Genomic DNA, 15,857 nt, shown 5'->3' on the forward strand with positions numbered 1-15,857 from the left:
TTATTTACTTGTTTTGACACACCAAGAGCCAATGGCTGGCGCTTCCGCAGGTAAAAAGGTGACCTCATCGGGGAGGGGTTAGTATCAGCTGCGTCCTGATGTCATCGAACAAAAATGGCTACCAAAGTGTGAGCTGTCTGTTATATCTTCGATATTGACGCTCGTTTTCGCCATGACCACTCTAAAAAACCCAAAGTCTACCGCCGATGACCTTGAAGCGGAAGCAGAGAAGGCTTTTCAACGCGCTGCTAATCAGCAAAATCGAAACGAGGACGACTTCGACTCGGAATTTGAAGGCGCTTTTCAAAATCCTTCACCAAATGAAATTGCCACGAAGACAGACAGTGCTATTGGCAGGGTTTCAACTCGTCATCCAGACGTGTCGAATGGACCTACTCAGCTTCCAGTAAAAACAGAAGGGTTGCCGAGTAGTTTGCCCTCAAGCCAAGGGTAAGAATGAATTGGCCAAAAAAAAAAAATTCTGTCTCCGAGTCGTATCCAAGAGTTTGTTTACTGTTCCGGGTTCACTGTTAAATGTTTAAGGATATCTACTCACATCTCAACTCGTATTAAGATGTTAAGATTTTTACCGACTTTACTTATGTAGATCTAGATGCAGATATTGCTCCTCTGGTTTTGTGATCTCTGTTCTCTCGCCAGCAGATACCAGCTGTTGTAACCTCTTAATTATTCCACACGCCTTTGTTACCATTTCTGAGTTGACTACGTGGGATGATCGAAGCGTTGATCGCACGTGTACTCGTCCAGCTTTTAGGGATACAAAAATAGCACTCTTCCCATGAGATTTCAGTAGCGTGTTTTAGTGAGTAATACATAGACTTCAATACTTGAAATTCGATTTCATTCCTCAAACTTTTGTATATACATGTACATGTATGAGTCCTGAAGAAGTATGTCTGAACCTTTTAGTCAGTATATGGTGTGACATTGGATCTGGAAGCTGGTATGGATTATGGATTATTAGAAAACAGCCCTAAGAAAATATGTGCACTGATTGGTTTAAAATCGTGTTTCTAGTTAAAAATTTAATTTTGTGAGTTGTGTAGCCTATCAGAGGATGGCATTCTTGATAGAATGCTAGTAGATTTATACTAAAACTCGATAGAAACACAGAACTAGCACGAGCTGTTGGCATGGAGAATTTACATTTTGATTATCAAAGTAAACAAGTTGTTTTCCTTTTTTATCATAGTATTTTCTAAAAGAAGTAGAAAACATGTTCTCTGTGTTTCTTTTGAGTTATAGAAACACTCGTGGAAATTTAGGAGAACTCCAGAAAGCTGTGGAAACACTCACCTCTCGGCTCGTGTTCACACAGCATTTCTCACTCTCCCAAACTTCCACTCTTCTTTTTATAATTCGATAGAAACATGTGCAGTACATGTTTTCTATTTCTTAGATATTATATATGATATAACTTTTGGCAGGTCTAGTGCATCAGAAATTAACAGATATTCCCCAAACCAAGAGGCTCCTAATGATTCTGGGCAGGAAGCTGCCTCAATCAGTCCTACTACAGGACATGTGCGACCCGGTAAGCGTAGGAGAAGGTCTGACAAAGATAACATACCAGCAGGAATTCGGAAGTTACCTTCTCCTCCCACAACACTTGAACAGGCTCAGATGGAGTGGGATCTGGTGGAAACGGTTCAGCCAGGTATGCTTGTTTTAAAATACATTGTACCTATATGAACAGTTGAATCTTTACTTGTCAATGATGGCCGCCATCTCCCATCTTCCACATGAAGACACTTGCTCAGAAACAAAAATCTCAAATTCCAGCTTGTCCTTTGGGCAAGCAGCTTTCAAATTTTGCTTGCCCTGCTTCTTTTTTATTTTATTTTTTATTTAGTTGGCATGCAACTTGCCTAGGCCCTTATTTTTGCCCATCAGGCAAGCAAGAGTGAAAACGATAGAAACACAGTTAACAGTTTTTATTAAAAGTTATTATTATTATCATTATCATTATCATTATCATTATCATTATCATTATCATTATCATTATTATAGAAAATCTACTTGCCTAGACAAATCAACAGCACTTTTTTCAAGCTCCGATTCCCTGTGAGACACATACTGTACATGTGCAACCAAACTGAACATTATTTTATTTTAAACTTCCCTTGTACATGTATTAAGTGGACACCTTGCCTCCTAAGGGTTTTGATCTGCTTGCAGGAGACTCAACTGTTCTTACAATGTGACTAGTTGAACCGGGCCTCTTAGAAAAGAACCAATCAGAATGTCACTTGAGAACAAAGGATAGTGATCTTTTTCTCAAATAAACCAATAGCAATGAAGAATACAAACAAAGGTTCGAGATGGAATGTTGGGAACCTCTCAGGAAACTTTGACATTTGTTCATTGGTTAGTATCGATCCTACATTTTGTACGCTTTTCAACAGTTTCAGTTTAGCTGTCGCGAAATAAGCTTTCAAGCTAAATTTTTCGAGGGATATCTCTAATTATGATAATTCGCTGTCGAGGACTGAATCTCTACGAGTATATAACACAAAGGAGTTGATAGTGTTTAAATGTTTTCACGTCAAAGAGGCTGTCACTTGCCGTCATGAGAAGCTACCAGTCTATTGTTCTTGGTTTACCTTTTGATTAGTTAGTTTTCTTCTAGGTGGCCCAGTTTGAGTAGTTGTGCTGTAACGCTATGGTCAATTTGCAGATTTTTTTTTCTTTTTGCGAGTTTGGTGTTCTTTTCTTTTTTGAGCATTCTGGCACAGGTTGTCTGAAAGGTAAACAATACTTTCCACTGGATAATGTAAATCACTATCCAGTGGATAGCGTGGTTGTTTTGTTAAACACCTTTTAATTTATCCACTGGATAGCGATTTATCCCTTGGATAGTGGTATCCATTCTTCGAACAACTGAGGTCAGACCACTTCCACTTAGTCATCTACATGGCTTCATATACATGTAGCTGTTGCGATTAATTCGCATAATTTTTTATTATCAAGGTTGTCGGCAATGTTGGGGCTAAGTCTTAAGGCAATGTCACACAAGCCAATTTTGAATGCTGATTTTTAATCCATGTTATAGAGACAACTTAATATACAACTTTGTTTCAGCAACTGACGGCAATGGTATGTTACACTTGTAACACAATTTTTAATGCAACATGCAAAATTCAGGTAACAATGTTGCAGGTCGCTTTCAGAAACTTCCAACATGTTGGCGCAATGAGATGTTGTGTTAAAAGTCACCGTGTGCCACGTTACACGACATTGGTGTTCAAAATTGGCGTTAAAAATCGGCTCATTTAACATGACCTTGAGATGTCAAGTGTCTGAAGATGGAAGTTGTAAATTTCTTTTCAAAGTCAGGGAATTTTAAATAAAGCTCCTACAGGTTTTGATAACCTGATAATGAGTGTTTTAACAGCCATCTTGTACATGCACAAATTCATGCCCAATGAAGAGCATTTCAGCAAATGAAACAAAGAGTTGATAGATGTTTTTAACATAAAGCACAATCGTTCTTACTAAGATGAGAGAAAAAATTGTTTTCTGGTCAGTTAAAGGTCAGCGATATTTTTTCTCCATCTGTGGCAGCCATAACATACTAGAATGATGTAAAGTCTGTAGATTTCTCTTGTGATCGCGCTTTTCTTCATTTGTATTACCAGGAAATGGTCAAGCTGGTAGTCGTTCACCACTCATTACATTCCAGGATGCTATGCATCACTGTCGAACAGCTAGTTACCTTGAGCAACACATGTCACTCATTAAACCCACAATAAAACACCGCGGCATGGCTGCCGTCACACATAAACTGTTTGGACCACCACAAATGAACAACAGCCTCCACCCAGAGAGAAACCTGATATTCGGACTTGCATTGTGCATGTTCAAAAACGACGAGCCCATGCATATTCATGTGCTGCAAACCATTTACAAGAAGTTAAGTGGAACAAAGCTGGACTGCCCTCGCTATGGCAACCACTGGGAGCTGATTGGTTTTCAAGGTACACAGCAAGATATGTATTACCTGTAGAGTGATCATTGCCGAGCTCATTGCAAAATATATTGTTCCTCATGAACATGCAATTTTGCACAGAGAAGGCATCATGCTAGGTGCAAATGGACTCATTCATTAAAGAACTTGTGAAACTTACTAATACATGTAGGTGAAATCTTTTGCTCTTTTGGTGTAATATTCAAGGACAAATTAATTGGCCTTCAATAACTACAAAAATTTCTGGTTGGCAAAAGCTCTAATGAGCTCAGTCATTCTTTGTAAAAGTTTTGGGTTTAAAAAGCCACATCACACATACATGTAAAGTATTCAATACACCAAATTCCTTGGAACAGTTAATCGTGCAATGTATGCCCTTTAAATCTTCGGAATTGATTTTTTGTAGCTTGATCAGAAACTGAACGTCTATGCTCATCAGTGAGGCAAATATTGTCAACAAAGATTCCTCTTTAGCATGCAATAAATAGCTCAACACAAGGGTCGACTCTGTACGATAGCAAGGGGTAGGGGAGGGGTAGTTGCAGGAAGAGCCATGCTGATCTACTGTCTTCACCCAAAGTGACTGCTGACCATTTTATTAACTGCGGGTTGCCAAGAACACAACACAATGATCTTGACCAACACTTGAACACACACCATGCAATCCAGAGTACAGCATACTACTAAACTACTACGCTTTAATCTTTTATCACGCTTTAAATAAAGGTTTTCTGTCTGTCTGTCTTTCTGTCTGTCTGACTGTCTGTCTGTCCGTCTGTCTGTCTGTCTAGGAATTAGACCACTATGCTTCAATAAGGTCAGCTGCAGTGGCGCAATTGTGTAATGTGTCCATCTTTAGCATAGTTAGTAGAGGACACTCTACTAACTATGTCTTTAGGTTGTAGTCCTGACTTCTTTGGCTTAGGTTTAGGTTTGTGTGAGTATGTTTGATAGACATGGTAATTGATTTCTGTAATAAACTCTTCTTTCACAGGCCTCGATCCAGCAACAGATCTAAGAGGTTGTGGATTTCTTGGCTTGATGACCACCCTGTACTTGGTGACCGACAGTCGGACACATGGTCTCGCTCTTGACATTTACAAACTGTCTCAGCATGAAACGCAGAACTTTCCATTTGCCATCATGTCTATCAACATCACAAGGATTGCTCTGCAAACTCTCAGAGAGGAAAAACTTAACAAGTGAGAACTTTCAGATGCTAGAGTGATACGATAAACAAAGTAATAAGAAAGGGCACACCGACAGTCAGTCGACAAACGGCCGACACCTTAGTATAAAACATAACGAAAACTTTTGGCTGACTGTTGCCGTTTGTCGACCAGCCGTCAGCTGAGAGTCGGCCGACAATTGGCCGAAAACAGCCGACAGTTGGCCGACAAACGGCCGTCTGACAGACGGCCGACAATATCTTTTGGGAGGGAACTGTTCTTCACTTTAAACCAATGCACTAATTATTTCACCACGCAAAATGCGAAAATATTGATGATAGAACTTTTTGGGATAATTATATCCATCAATTAATCAAGCCAAACTAGTAGCCCGTATTAAGTTAATTAGAGAGGGGGGAGCACGAAGTACGGTTAGCAAAAAATAAGGGGGTAGTAGGAGCGTCTTTTTCCTCTCGCCGCTCTTCGGGCGTAATTCTGTTCTTAGTGTTGCTCTCTATCTGAACATTTGGAACAGGCTGCCTTGTCGTATCACAACTTAACACTATGTGAATTGCGGCTGATGAGGATTAATTAACACCGACGGTTTTATGAGCGAATTTTCAGCAAGTCGAAAAAAGGTACAGCCTAGCCGGTGTAGCTGGCAGGAGTTCGCGCCCGAAAACCCCCTAACAAAAACAGCGTAAGCAAGGGGAAATGGTGAGTAGCCAAGTTGAGATCGGAATTTACAGTCGCGACTTTGTAGACTGCGAGAGATTTTCGGCGGAGGCAAGCGACAACCGGAAATACGTCTGTGTTCGCAGGTTACGACTTTGCCGTTCGCAAAAACTCCCTCCCCTTCTCGGACCTAACGTCCACGAACCGTCGAAACAGCACTCCTGCAAGAAATCCCGCCAGTAATGCAGGCCTACGTAGCTAGATGTAGCCGCGTTGAATGTCGCTCATAAAAGAAAAAAAACTGGGGAAAGTGCGCTGAAGTGGAATTGTTTGGACACTTCTGGTACTAAGGGTATTATTAAAAAAACAGGGATTCAAAAATAATTTTCCCCTTTCAAGAGCACCGCGTGAGTGATTTTGGTCTATTCCGAATGGTATCCAGTCACTTCTCGCTCCCAGTGAATTGGCTCCCCAAAAGTCAGAAAAATAAGAAGTGGCTTCGCTCCATACAAAAGTGACTGCGCTGCAGTCTCCAACTAAGAAAGGGCCAGCAATGTTGATTGCACAGAGTGAATAAGGGAATAAACGAAAGAGAATACAGTCTTCGCAGTTTTAGAAAGCGTTCAATTCAAACCCATCCCCTTTGCGTTCATTGGACCTGAATCGCAAAGTTGAAATCTGAATTGAATTTTTCAGGCTTTCATACATGTCGGCTGTTGAATTACAGGGAAGATCTCATTTTCTTTCGATCTCTGAGACTATCACCGTGCAACTTCTGACTGTGTTTATCTCTTTACAGGGAATGTAATCGCCGTCATCAAGTTTTATCTGTCTTCGTCGAGTTCTATGCCGCTATTTACCTTCAAGTCTATCAAGTTTGGAAACATCAACACAAGACTATCACCGATTCAGGATTCGTGCTCAGGGAAGCGGAGAAACTCGCCAAAAAGCGGCCGCGTGATCTGATCCGAAACCTGGAACGAGTACTGGCAGATCGCCAGAACTTGATAAAAGTCGACGAGGACAATTTTTCTCCGAAGGCAAAACAGCCAGACATTTTGGACAGATTCGCTGGAGTATGTGACTTGAAGGTAGATGAAGAAGAGGAAGTTCATTTAGTCTAGAGTTTTAGAAACGAAAAGAAAATGATAACTGTTCTTGACAAAGGTTTCCATCTTGTTTTGGGTGCTCGATGGTTTATGTACATGAATTCAAATTCAAACCCCACAAGGCTGTAAAGTTATATGACATTTCGTGTCCATAAACGTTACCATGCAGTTGAGCTGGTAGCAAGATATATAGGTATCGTGAATAAAGTGATCTCTCAGAAAGGTGTCCATTTGGGTTTCCAAAGTTTTCATTGTTACGCGACCTTCGGCGAGAAACCTCATGTCGACTATAACGTAACCCTGTTCAGCCCGTCCGCTACCCGCTCTACATTTGTACCCCTCACTCAACACCCCCGATAATAGTAAACTTCACTTCTTGTCTTGCTCCATTCCCAGTAGCATTTGTTTAAATTTGATGTGGTCACAGAATATTTCTCATTTCATAAAGCGTCGCACAATATTATCTATTTTCACTTCTCGAAATATATAGGCAGAAACCTAGACCGCAGGATGAAAGGACAAAGCTTAAGAAAAGCTTTTTTGAAGTTTAAGTAATACAGTACAAACCTGCATGTAAGAACCTTCTGGCAGAAATTTGCCATTTTAATACCCAAAAATATAAGAATCTGTTTAGCCAAGGTTCTGATATGTGGGTTACATTGAAATATGAACTCTTACTGCATTTATACGCATTCTGTAATAAGTTGTGTTAGGCTTATCATAACACAGTCGTGAATAAGTACTGTACGTTTATGAGTGAGTGAGTGAGAACTTTATTAAAGTGTCAAAACCTTATAGCCTGGGAATAATACACCATACTAATTAGGGGACACTGCTAAAAAACTACACTAATACTAATATTAATACAATAAAAATAAATGACTTCAAGGGCATTATGTGCAGCATAGGATACAGCCCTTACAGCCGGTGTCCACTAAGCGAGTTATATCCCTTTTGCGAATATAGTTTGTAAAAGCCTGCGGTGTCTTGGCTGATCTGTCAGCCATAGACAGTTTGCCCCATAATTTGGGTCCTACATAACGCAGAGAGTGCTTCCCATAAGTAACAGTGTTGTATCTAGGAGTACAAAAATCTGATTGTAGTTGATTGTCTCAGGTTGTATGCGGAAATATGCTCGTTAAAATTGTTACAGATGCTATTAGGACATATGATCAAATGTTACAGATGCTATGAGGACTATATGACCAAACCTAAGTTTATTTATTTTTCTGGTAATCAACAGCTGTATTTCCTTCATAGAAATTAAGAACCAACTTACCCCAAAATATAAGAACCTATTTTGCCATGCAGACTTCAAAAAATGTAGATTCTTACACGCGGGATTTTAATGTAGCCATATCGCGGAGTTATTCGAGTCAAACCAAGGTAAACTATTCATCAATTCAAGGTTAAGTGATATTGCCTTCCTCTTCTTAACGAAGCACTGGCCTCTCTAGGGCCGAGGGTCCAAACCATGAATGAGTTCTTTTGAGCATAAGTGATTCGTTGCGTCATCGCAAGGTTCTTACCGAATAAAAGTGATGTTCTTTTAGAAGCAATTTTACAGAGGAAAATTTGGAAACTTTCTTGCAAAGGGAATTCACACGTTTGGTATGCCGGCAAAACTTAAATTCTTGCCAAGCAAAAGGAAACGTACAAATATTTATAATTGGATTAAGTCCTTGAAATAGTGATATAACCATTTGTCTTGTTTTTCATTTCGGCGTGGCAACTTTGTTGTTTTGAGTGTTTCCTGCCGGAATATGTATTTGCCTATCCGGGCTGTTATCAATAAGACGTGGACGCAAACTCAAGCCCCGTCTACACTATACGCTGGACAAATTTGAAAAAGGTTTCACTCTCATAACACATCAAATGTGTTCCGTCTACACTACCTTGGGGGACTTTGAAAACCCAACAGTCACCGGTCATTTTGGATTTGTGTTTGCGATAATCATGATATCCGCGTTTTACTCAGCGCCATCATTTACGAAAAGCGTCGTTTTCAAAATGTTTTCCGTCCACATTAAAACTCATCTTACCTTATCAAAGCCAACATTTTCATGTTCCTCCGGCTTGAAGAGCGTTTTGGAGAAGCTCCGTTTTCGTGAGGTTTTAGAGTGGTCGGAAGGCCTAACCGTAGAAATAAAGCTCCGTTTTTAAATTCTCCAGCGTAGTGTGGACAAAGAGGAGGGGATGAAACCCTCCTTTGGATTTTTAGTCTAAAAAGGTAAAATTAGGCTTAAACTGCGTGTCAAAATGCTATTGCCATGGCAATTGGAATTAAAAAAGAGAAAGAGAAACAGTGGACATATCAAAATTTAGGCCAGGAATAAGTAGACAGCTTCGGAGAGTAAATCCTCAGGGAGGCGGGGAGGCACTGGCATTCCCCCTCCCCCCCTTCCTTGAGCAACCTCGCAATCACGATAAATTCTTGGCTGCAATTTGTATCAAGAAGATATGTTCATATGTCGAATCATGTATTGTGCTTGGAATTGAGAAGTTCATGGCAAAATCTTACAAGTTCACGATGGAATATAATTTTCTCCTTTTTGTTTTTTTGTTTTTTTGTTTTTTTGTTTTTTTGTTTTTTTGTTTTTTTAACTTGAAACTTGGATATAGTTTTGCATCGATTTGAAAGAAAGCAAAACTACCTCCTGTTCAAAGAGAGAAAAATAATTTTGTTGGAATTCAGTTAATTCCCAATACTTTTTTTGTTTTTAAGTTGCTTTTAAATTTCATTTTAGTTTTGTTATGTTGTTTTGTTTTCTTTTTTTGCGCTCCCTAGCTGTTCAAAGCATGCAGCAACAATACTTGATTCCGTATTGAACGATATAATAATTGCGGGAGAAGGCAATGAAAGCCAGTACTTGTTACTGATCTATCATTAAGAGTACTTACACCAATATTGTCTCCTCTAGAAAATTCACGTAACACCTCAAAGAGGCAATATGAACGCGCGAAGGGATGCGTTTTCTTTAGATGTTAAAAGATCTGCCAAGCCTGTATCCATAACCATCGCGTTTCAGATTGGGTTAAGGGTTTACTACGGGTTTTGGCGGGTTTTACTACGCCAGCAGAATTTGAAAACGGAGGTTTCACTCTGAAAACCCATCAAATGTTTTCAACGCAACAATAACCGGTCATTTTAGATTTTTGCTTCAGGAAAACTCGGCCGGGCAAGTAAATCACATTATAAACGTGATGTCACCTTTTCCGGAAAGTTTCGTTTTCAAATTGCTTTCCGCAAAGCCGACATTTTCAAACTCCTACGACTTGAAGAGCGTTTTCGAAAAGCTCCGTATTCGTGACGCATTAGTGTGAACGGCAGGCCTAACCGTAGAATTAAAGTTGCGTTTTCAAATTCCTCCGGCCGGAGTAGCTTATATGATTTCATGCAGCATCGGGGAAACTCTCATAACTTACATGTAAAGAACTGAGTACAATGAACTCAACTCAACAATTCATGATCATCAGCTAATTCGTCATGTGCTTTTAATTCGACGAGGCACTAATGCACAAAAAGTCAGCTTCGCATATTCGCTACTATATACGCAGCGGTTAAATTACCTTTATTAACTTCAAGTTAAATGCTAACCCTAACTACATGAAACTGTGTTTAAATTTGGAGTTCCTCCCCACTCACTTATATTACCCTAGATTTGGGCAGCATCCACACTACTCCGGAAGAATTTGAAAACGCAGCTTTATTTCTACGGTTAGGCCTACCGTCCACACTAATCCGTTACGGAAACGGAGTTTTCGAAAACGCTCCTCAAGCTGGAGGAATTTGAAAACGTCGCCTAACCTTTGGGTTTTCGTGTGGACAGGAAAACATTTTGGAAAAGGAGTTTTTCGAAAACACTGCAGTTACGATAATCCGATGTGATTTCCCTGACTGAGTTTTCCGCAAACGCATATCCAAAATGATTGGTGATTGTTGCGTTTTTAAATTTCTCCGGCGCAGTGTGGACGCAAAATATTTGATGCGTTTTCAGATTGAAACCGCCGTTTTCAAATTTATCCGGCGTAGTGTGGATGAACGCCAGTCGAAATGAGACATGGCCACAGATCCTTCACGGGCTTTTCGTTTCCAAGTCTCTTTCAAGATATCTGGGAACGGGATCGAATCCTCCGTAGAAAAAAAGATGGCGACTGGTACATTTACCCACACTTCTTAGCGCACGACAACTTTAAAAACGTTTATAAAAACGTACAGAAACGTTATAAAATCTTCAAACCCAGGCTACTCAATGTCCTTTGTACAGGGACAAATATTATAAACATTTGGCTTTCTTAGTGCCTTATAGGCTGTGTTAGGTTCGCAAGGCATTGTGGTAAAATGTACAGCCGCCAACTTTTTTCCTGCGGTGGATTGGTGCCGGTGCATAAGCTTTTCACAAATACCACGCGATCTGAAAATAAATTACAATCACGTGTCCTGGGAACTAGGCAATTCTTCGAAACGTCCGGACGAGATTATTCCTTGTAGCTCAAAAAATTGAACAACATTAAATAAAATGATAAGTACTCATTTGGAACTTGTTACCTGAAAATTAACGCGAATTCGAATAATTTGACTCCCTCTTAATTCACCCATCTTCCCATCATGATTATTCACACAAAAGTGTCGGCCATTAGCAGATGGAACCTTACAAAATTACGTACCACATTTCCTCAGAGAGGATGTTTAATTTCGTACGAAAAATCATAACGGGAACTTTTTGCTGTTGAGGGTTCGTAAACACCTTCATGCCATGTTACATATTTAACTACACAGAGAAGCCTTAGTTTTCGAACTTGGAAAGATAACCTTTATTGGTAATAAAAAGGCTGGTAAAGTGAGAACTGTTAATCCAGGGTTTTCCTGTGTTTATCAACATAATATCTAACTAGAATTATACGTTTGACTGAAAAATACGTAGCAAATTAAATTTATGCAGCAAGTTTATAACAATATACATAATGACTGTCTCAGTTACAGCACTTCTCCCTAAAAAATGAAAAGTACTTCCGAAACGACACGGATAGACAAGCTTAGCCTAACATGAACTCCTCTTATTTAAATTATCCAAGAGTTAAAAATGCGAGACAAAATCACTTTCATTCACATCTTTACGACTGATTTTGATTATCTTCCAACATGACCGGGTTTTTCCTTGTATAAAAGATAATTGAAATAATAGCAGATCGAGAACATTATGACTGAGTTTTTATTTCTTGTCTCGCGCCATCACAAGAGATAAAATCTGATCATTTCCATCGTCATGGAAATAGAAAAAAATTCCAGTCGATATACATATGGCCGATATCGATCCTCGTTCTACCGGCTTTGCCTTTAAACCCTTGTGCTTGATTTGTTCACGATACGTTCTATATAGCAATTAAAAAAAGTTCATCAATACACGATCTAGAGAACTTTCTACTGGATTGCATTGAATATCGCCCTTCTTAATTGAAGCGCGAAGGCCCAATCGAACTTACAATAGAGTGCATAGCACTGAACAATCGACTGGCTAGTCTCCCAGAAAGCGCTCTCGAGTTCGTTCTTGTTATTTCGACGTTCACTGCCTTTAAAGCCAACATGAGACTTCAAAGTGTATTTTTGTTCGCTGCAGCGTTCTTTTTGGTTTGTTCCACATATCGTTTAAACAGGCGTTTGGAAAGAGGAAATTTTGCGGATCATTGGGCAAACAAAGAAGATCCAGGGCGCGACTTTCATCACCAATTCGGGGAAGTCCTTAAGAACAATCTTCCACTTAATTACTCTCTTGAAATTGTGCGTGGCCTGACTATGATCCTTTGCTATCATGCATTGACACCGTTATATCAAACAAGCTCAATACTGGTGAAAAAAAATCCTTGCTCCTTAGAACTCAACGACACGTTTAATTAAAAAAAAAACATTGATCAGTTAGTGAACAACATATTTTTAATAATCCTAATTTTACCTTCAAATGAGAAGAAAGGAGGACGTTTTAACTGAAATGTAAGATCGAGTATTTATGACGTAATTAACTAAGCCTTGTGTAATCTTCATCCCGTTCAATTTCTACAATACTGTTTACGTTTTCGATTAGGACGAATGCGAAATCTATTCGTTTTAGCCGCAGGAATTTGACAAATTAGGTGTCGTATGCATTTTAGTTTGTATTGATGTTCCAGTTGGCCAATGCATGTTTTAAAAATGGCCACAGCCGTAGCCGGCTCGTAATATCAGGATGTTTTTTGTATCCCGTTGTGGTGGACCCCTGTGTTCACGTCACTGGCTGGGCATCGCTCCTTGAAACTTTGCCCACAGTTTCCTAGCAAACTGGAAAATAAAACGGACGGAACAAAGTCGGTAGTAGAACAATGCTTAATACTTACCAAAAAATATTAACTTAAAGAGCAGAAAAAAGGGGGAAAAAAGCATGATACGACATGTTCTCAGTTTTCACTGCGAATTCTTTAAGTTGCGTAACTGGTCTCAACTTACGGTCTATTCAACCTCGATGCCAGGCTCCCTCTCCTTTGCTCAACGACATGCACAAGGTCTAGGTTGCAGTCTGTTTGTTTCCCTCAAAAAGGCAGCTTAAATTAAGGGAATATTTATTCAGCACGCCCGGGCATTTTAAAGGAAGGTCTGGATGCATGGAGAACTGGAGCGTGAGACCTTTAAAGGATACCATTTAATCTTTGTCATTTGTAATCCGTATCATGCAAAGCTGCGCAAGATTCATGAAAATAAATATGGTCAATTTTTTTTTTCACTCGTTTTGTTTTACTAAAACCTATTTATTGTATTATATCTATGTATTTTGTAACTTAAGCAAACATTTTTTTGACATTTTCACAATCACTGATTTTATTTTCGAACTTCAAGAATAGCAGTTGGGTTTGATTTATATCGATAAAGGTCTGGAATGACATTGTACGTCAGAGCCATCCCACTTTTTGGAACGTGTAATAATACGGGGGAAGAGGTGTCAGCCATTGTTTGATGTCTACATAGTGCTTGTAGCAGATGGGTAAAAGGTTTGAAAACTCGGTTGGGGACTAACGTCTGTGACTCAAAGTATATGTTACAAAATCGCGCATTTTTATATTCAAACCTTTTAAGACTGGGCTTCATGCGAAGTAGCTTTTTAGCTAAGCGGAGTTGGCACCATAAGTAAAGAATTACAATTTATTACCATTTCCATTCCCTTTCTAGAGTCGAGACTAATAATAAGCCCTTTGCACGATCCGGTCTCATGGTACGGAATTAATTATGCTGGGACGCAAGTTACACAGTGGAACTTCCAAAACAAAGGAACTCGTACCAGTCCAGCCCGACTTCCCTTTGTTTTAAAAGTGCCACTGTGTAACTTGCGTCCCAGCATAATAAATTCCGTACCTTGTGACCGGATCGTGCAAAGGGCCTATTAATCACCAAGTTGTAAACTCTACCATTTAAACAGGGTCGAACCTCCACTAACGTCCAGTTCTCTACAACGGCCAAGGTGGCTGTTGTGGAGGAGTTCGACTGTAATAACAATGTTAATTGTCAGACTGGACCCTTTCTACCGCCCAGGCTAAAGCTTAAGGTTTATTTCTTTAATACATATTTTGCAGGATTGTTGATGACCTGACAGTGTTTTGGAGAGTTCCAATCTCATCATTCTGCCTCGTCCTTATGTGAATCCAAACAAAGACAAGTACAAGGCAAAGACGCGGCCTACAAAACACCCTAATGAGGAAACGTCTGCATCTGAATTGGAAGAAGACTAAAGACGATGAGAATTGATTTACTTACCTCTGACGCGTGATTCCACGATGTAGAAAACATTGTTTATTAGCTCTATGGAGAGTAAACCAGCATATATATGATAGACTACTATAACACTGACGTGACTGGATCCGACGCTTCATATTGCCTTTACATGTTTAAAAGTCGTTAAGTGTAAACAGTCGAATTGTCCTCTCAGATTTTTTAGTCTTATAGATTTTTTTAATCATCTTGTAGATGTCTTTAATTTTCGCTGTCTGTTGAGAAACAGCTGACGTTAAAATCACTACCGAATTCTCGATTCTGTCGAGGTCAGAACACGACGAATCTTGTAATTGTAATGCAGCGGCCTGGGATTTAAAAGTTTTTAAAGTAGGCCTGACGTCGTTCAATTTATTACAACGGCAAGGCAAGAACAAACAAAAATAAGAGAAAGAAAATTACCGCCTGTGTGGATGTTTGAACATGATTTGATCGTTACATTTTGCATTTGCAACATTATATAATCTACTGTGTTAAATAAACATGTTCCCCCGATATAAGCTCGATCTTGTAGCGAGACTCATAAAGAACTATATAATGCACAGTTTTTGTCATATAACGGCGGTGTGCGAAAATAATTTTGAAGTCTTCCCCTTCTGACCAAACTTGCCCCAAGATCACGCCATGTGTCTCAAATGGTAAACGCTATTTTGTATATATTTGACACACGTGGTAGAGTCGACGGACAAACTCAAATAAATGAGTATGCATTGTTACTAGTGGGAGCCGTGCTGGCCTAATGAATAGAGTGGTGAACTAACGATCAACCCTGCCTGGCTGGGTTGACAAGATACTTTACTCTCACAGTGCCTCTCACCTCCGACAGGAATGAGCAACCACGAATTCAGTGCTGGGGGGTAACCTTGCGACAGACTAGTATGCCATTCAGCAGGGAGTAGACATACTCCCAGCCACGTAATGCTAGGAAGCTGGGATACGTCTTGGCGGTATGAACCACTTGGCCAAACGCCACGTTGCGTTCACTAGACCTAACAATGCTCCCTTATGTCAGTCAGGTATTTTACCTCCGGCTCAACTGAAACTTTACTTTGTACGCATTGCTGATCTACAATAATTTTCATCGCTTTCTAGACCCCTGGCAGCCGGTCTTTTCTCTTAGGGTC

General features: G+C 39.7%; 2 protein-coding genes across 2 annotated transcripts; both read left to right on the forward strand.

The window, feature by feature from the left end:
* Positions 1–43: 43 nt before the first annotated feature.
* LOC110049775 (ELMO domain-containing protein 3-like) lies at positions 44–7,171 on the forward strand. The gene is made up of 5 exons (XM_020755601.2): positions 44–450; positions 1,449–1,678; positions 3,660–3,998; positions 4,983–5,190; positions 6,632–7,171. The coding sequence occupies exons 1-5, from the start codon at positions 173–175 to the stop codon at positions 6,954–6,956; spliced, it is 1,380 nt and encodes a 459-aa protein (XP_020611260.1). The 5' UTR covers positions 44–172; the 3' UTR covers positions 6,957–7,171.
* A 5,319-nt stretch (positions 7,172–12,490) lies between these two features.
* LOC149111748 (uncharacterized) lies at positions 12,491–14,693 on the forward strand. The gene is made up of 2 exons (XM_089288857.1): positions 12,491–12,827; positions 14,558–14,693. Exons 1-2 carry the CDS (start codon positions 12,526–12,528, stop codon positions 14,691–14,693), a joined length of 438 nt encoding a protein of 145 aa, XP_089144983.1. The 5' UTR covers positions 12,491–12,525.
* Positions 14,694–15,857: the final 1,164 nt, after the last annotated feature.

Source organism: Orbicella faveolata, unplaced genomic scaffold (assembly GCF_042242905.1).
Source record: "Orbicella faveolata isolate gen_17 unplaced genomic scaffold, um_ofav_v1 contig_2, whole genome shotgun sequence".
NCBI classification, from domain to species: Eukaryota; Metazoa; Cnidaria; class Anthozoa; order Scleractinia; family Merulinidae; genus Orbicella; species Orbicella faveolata.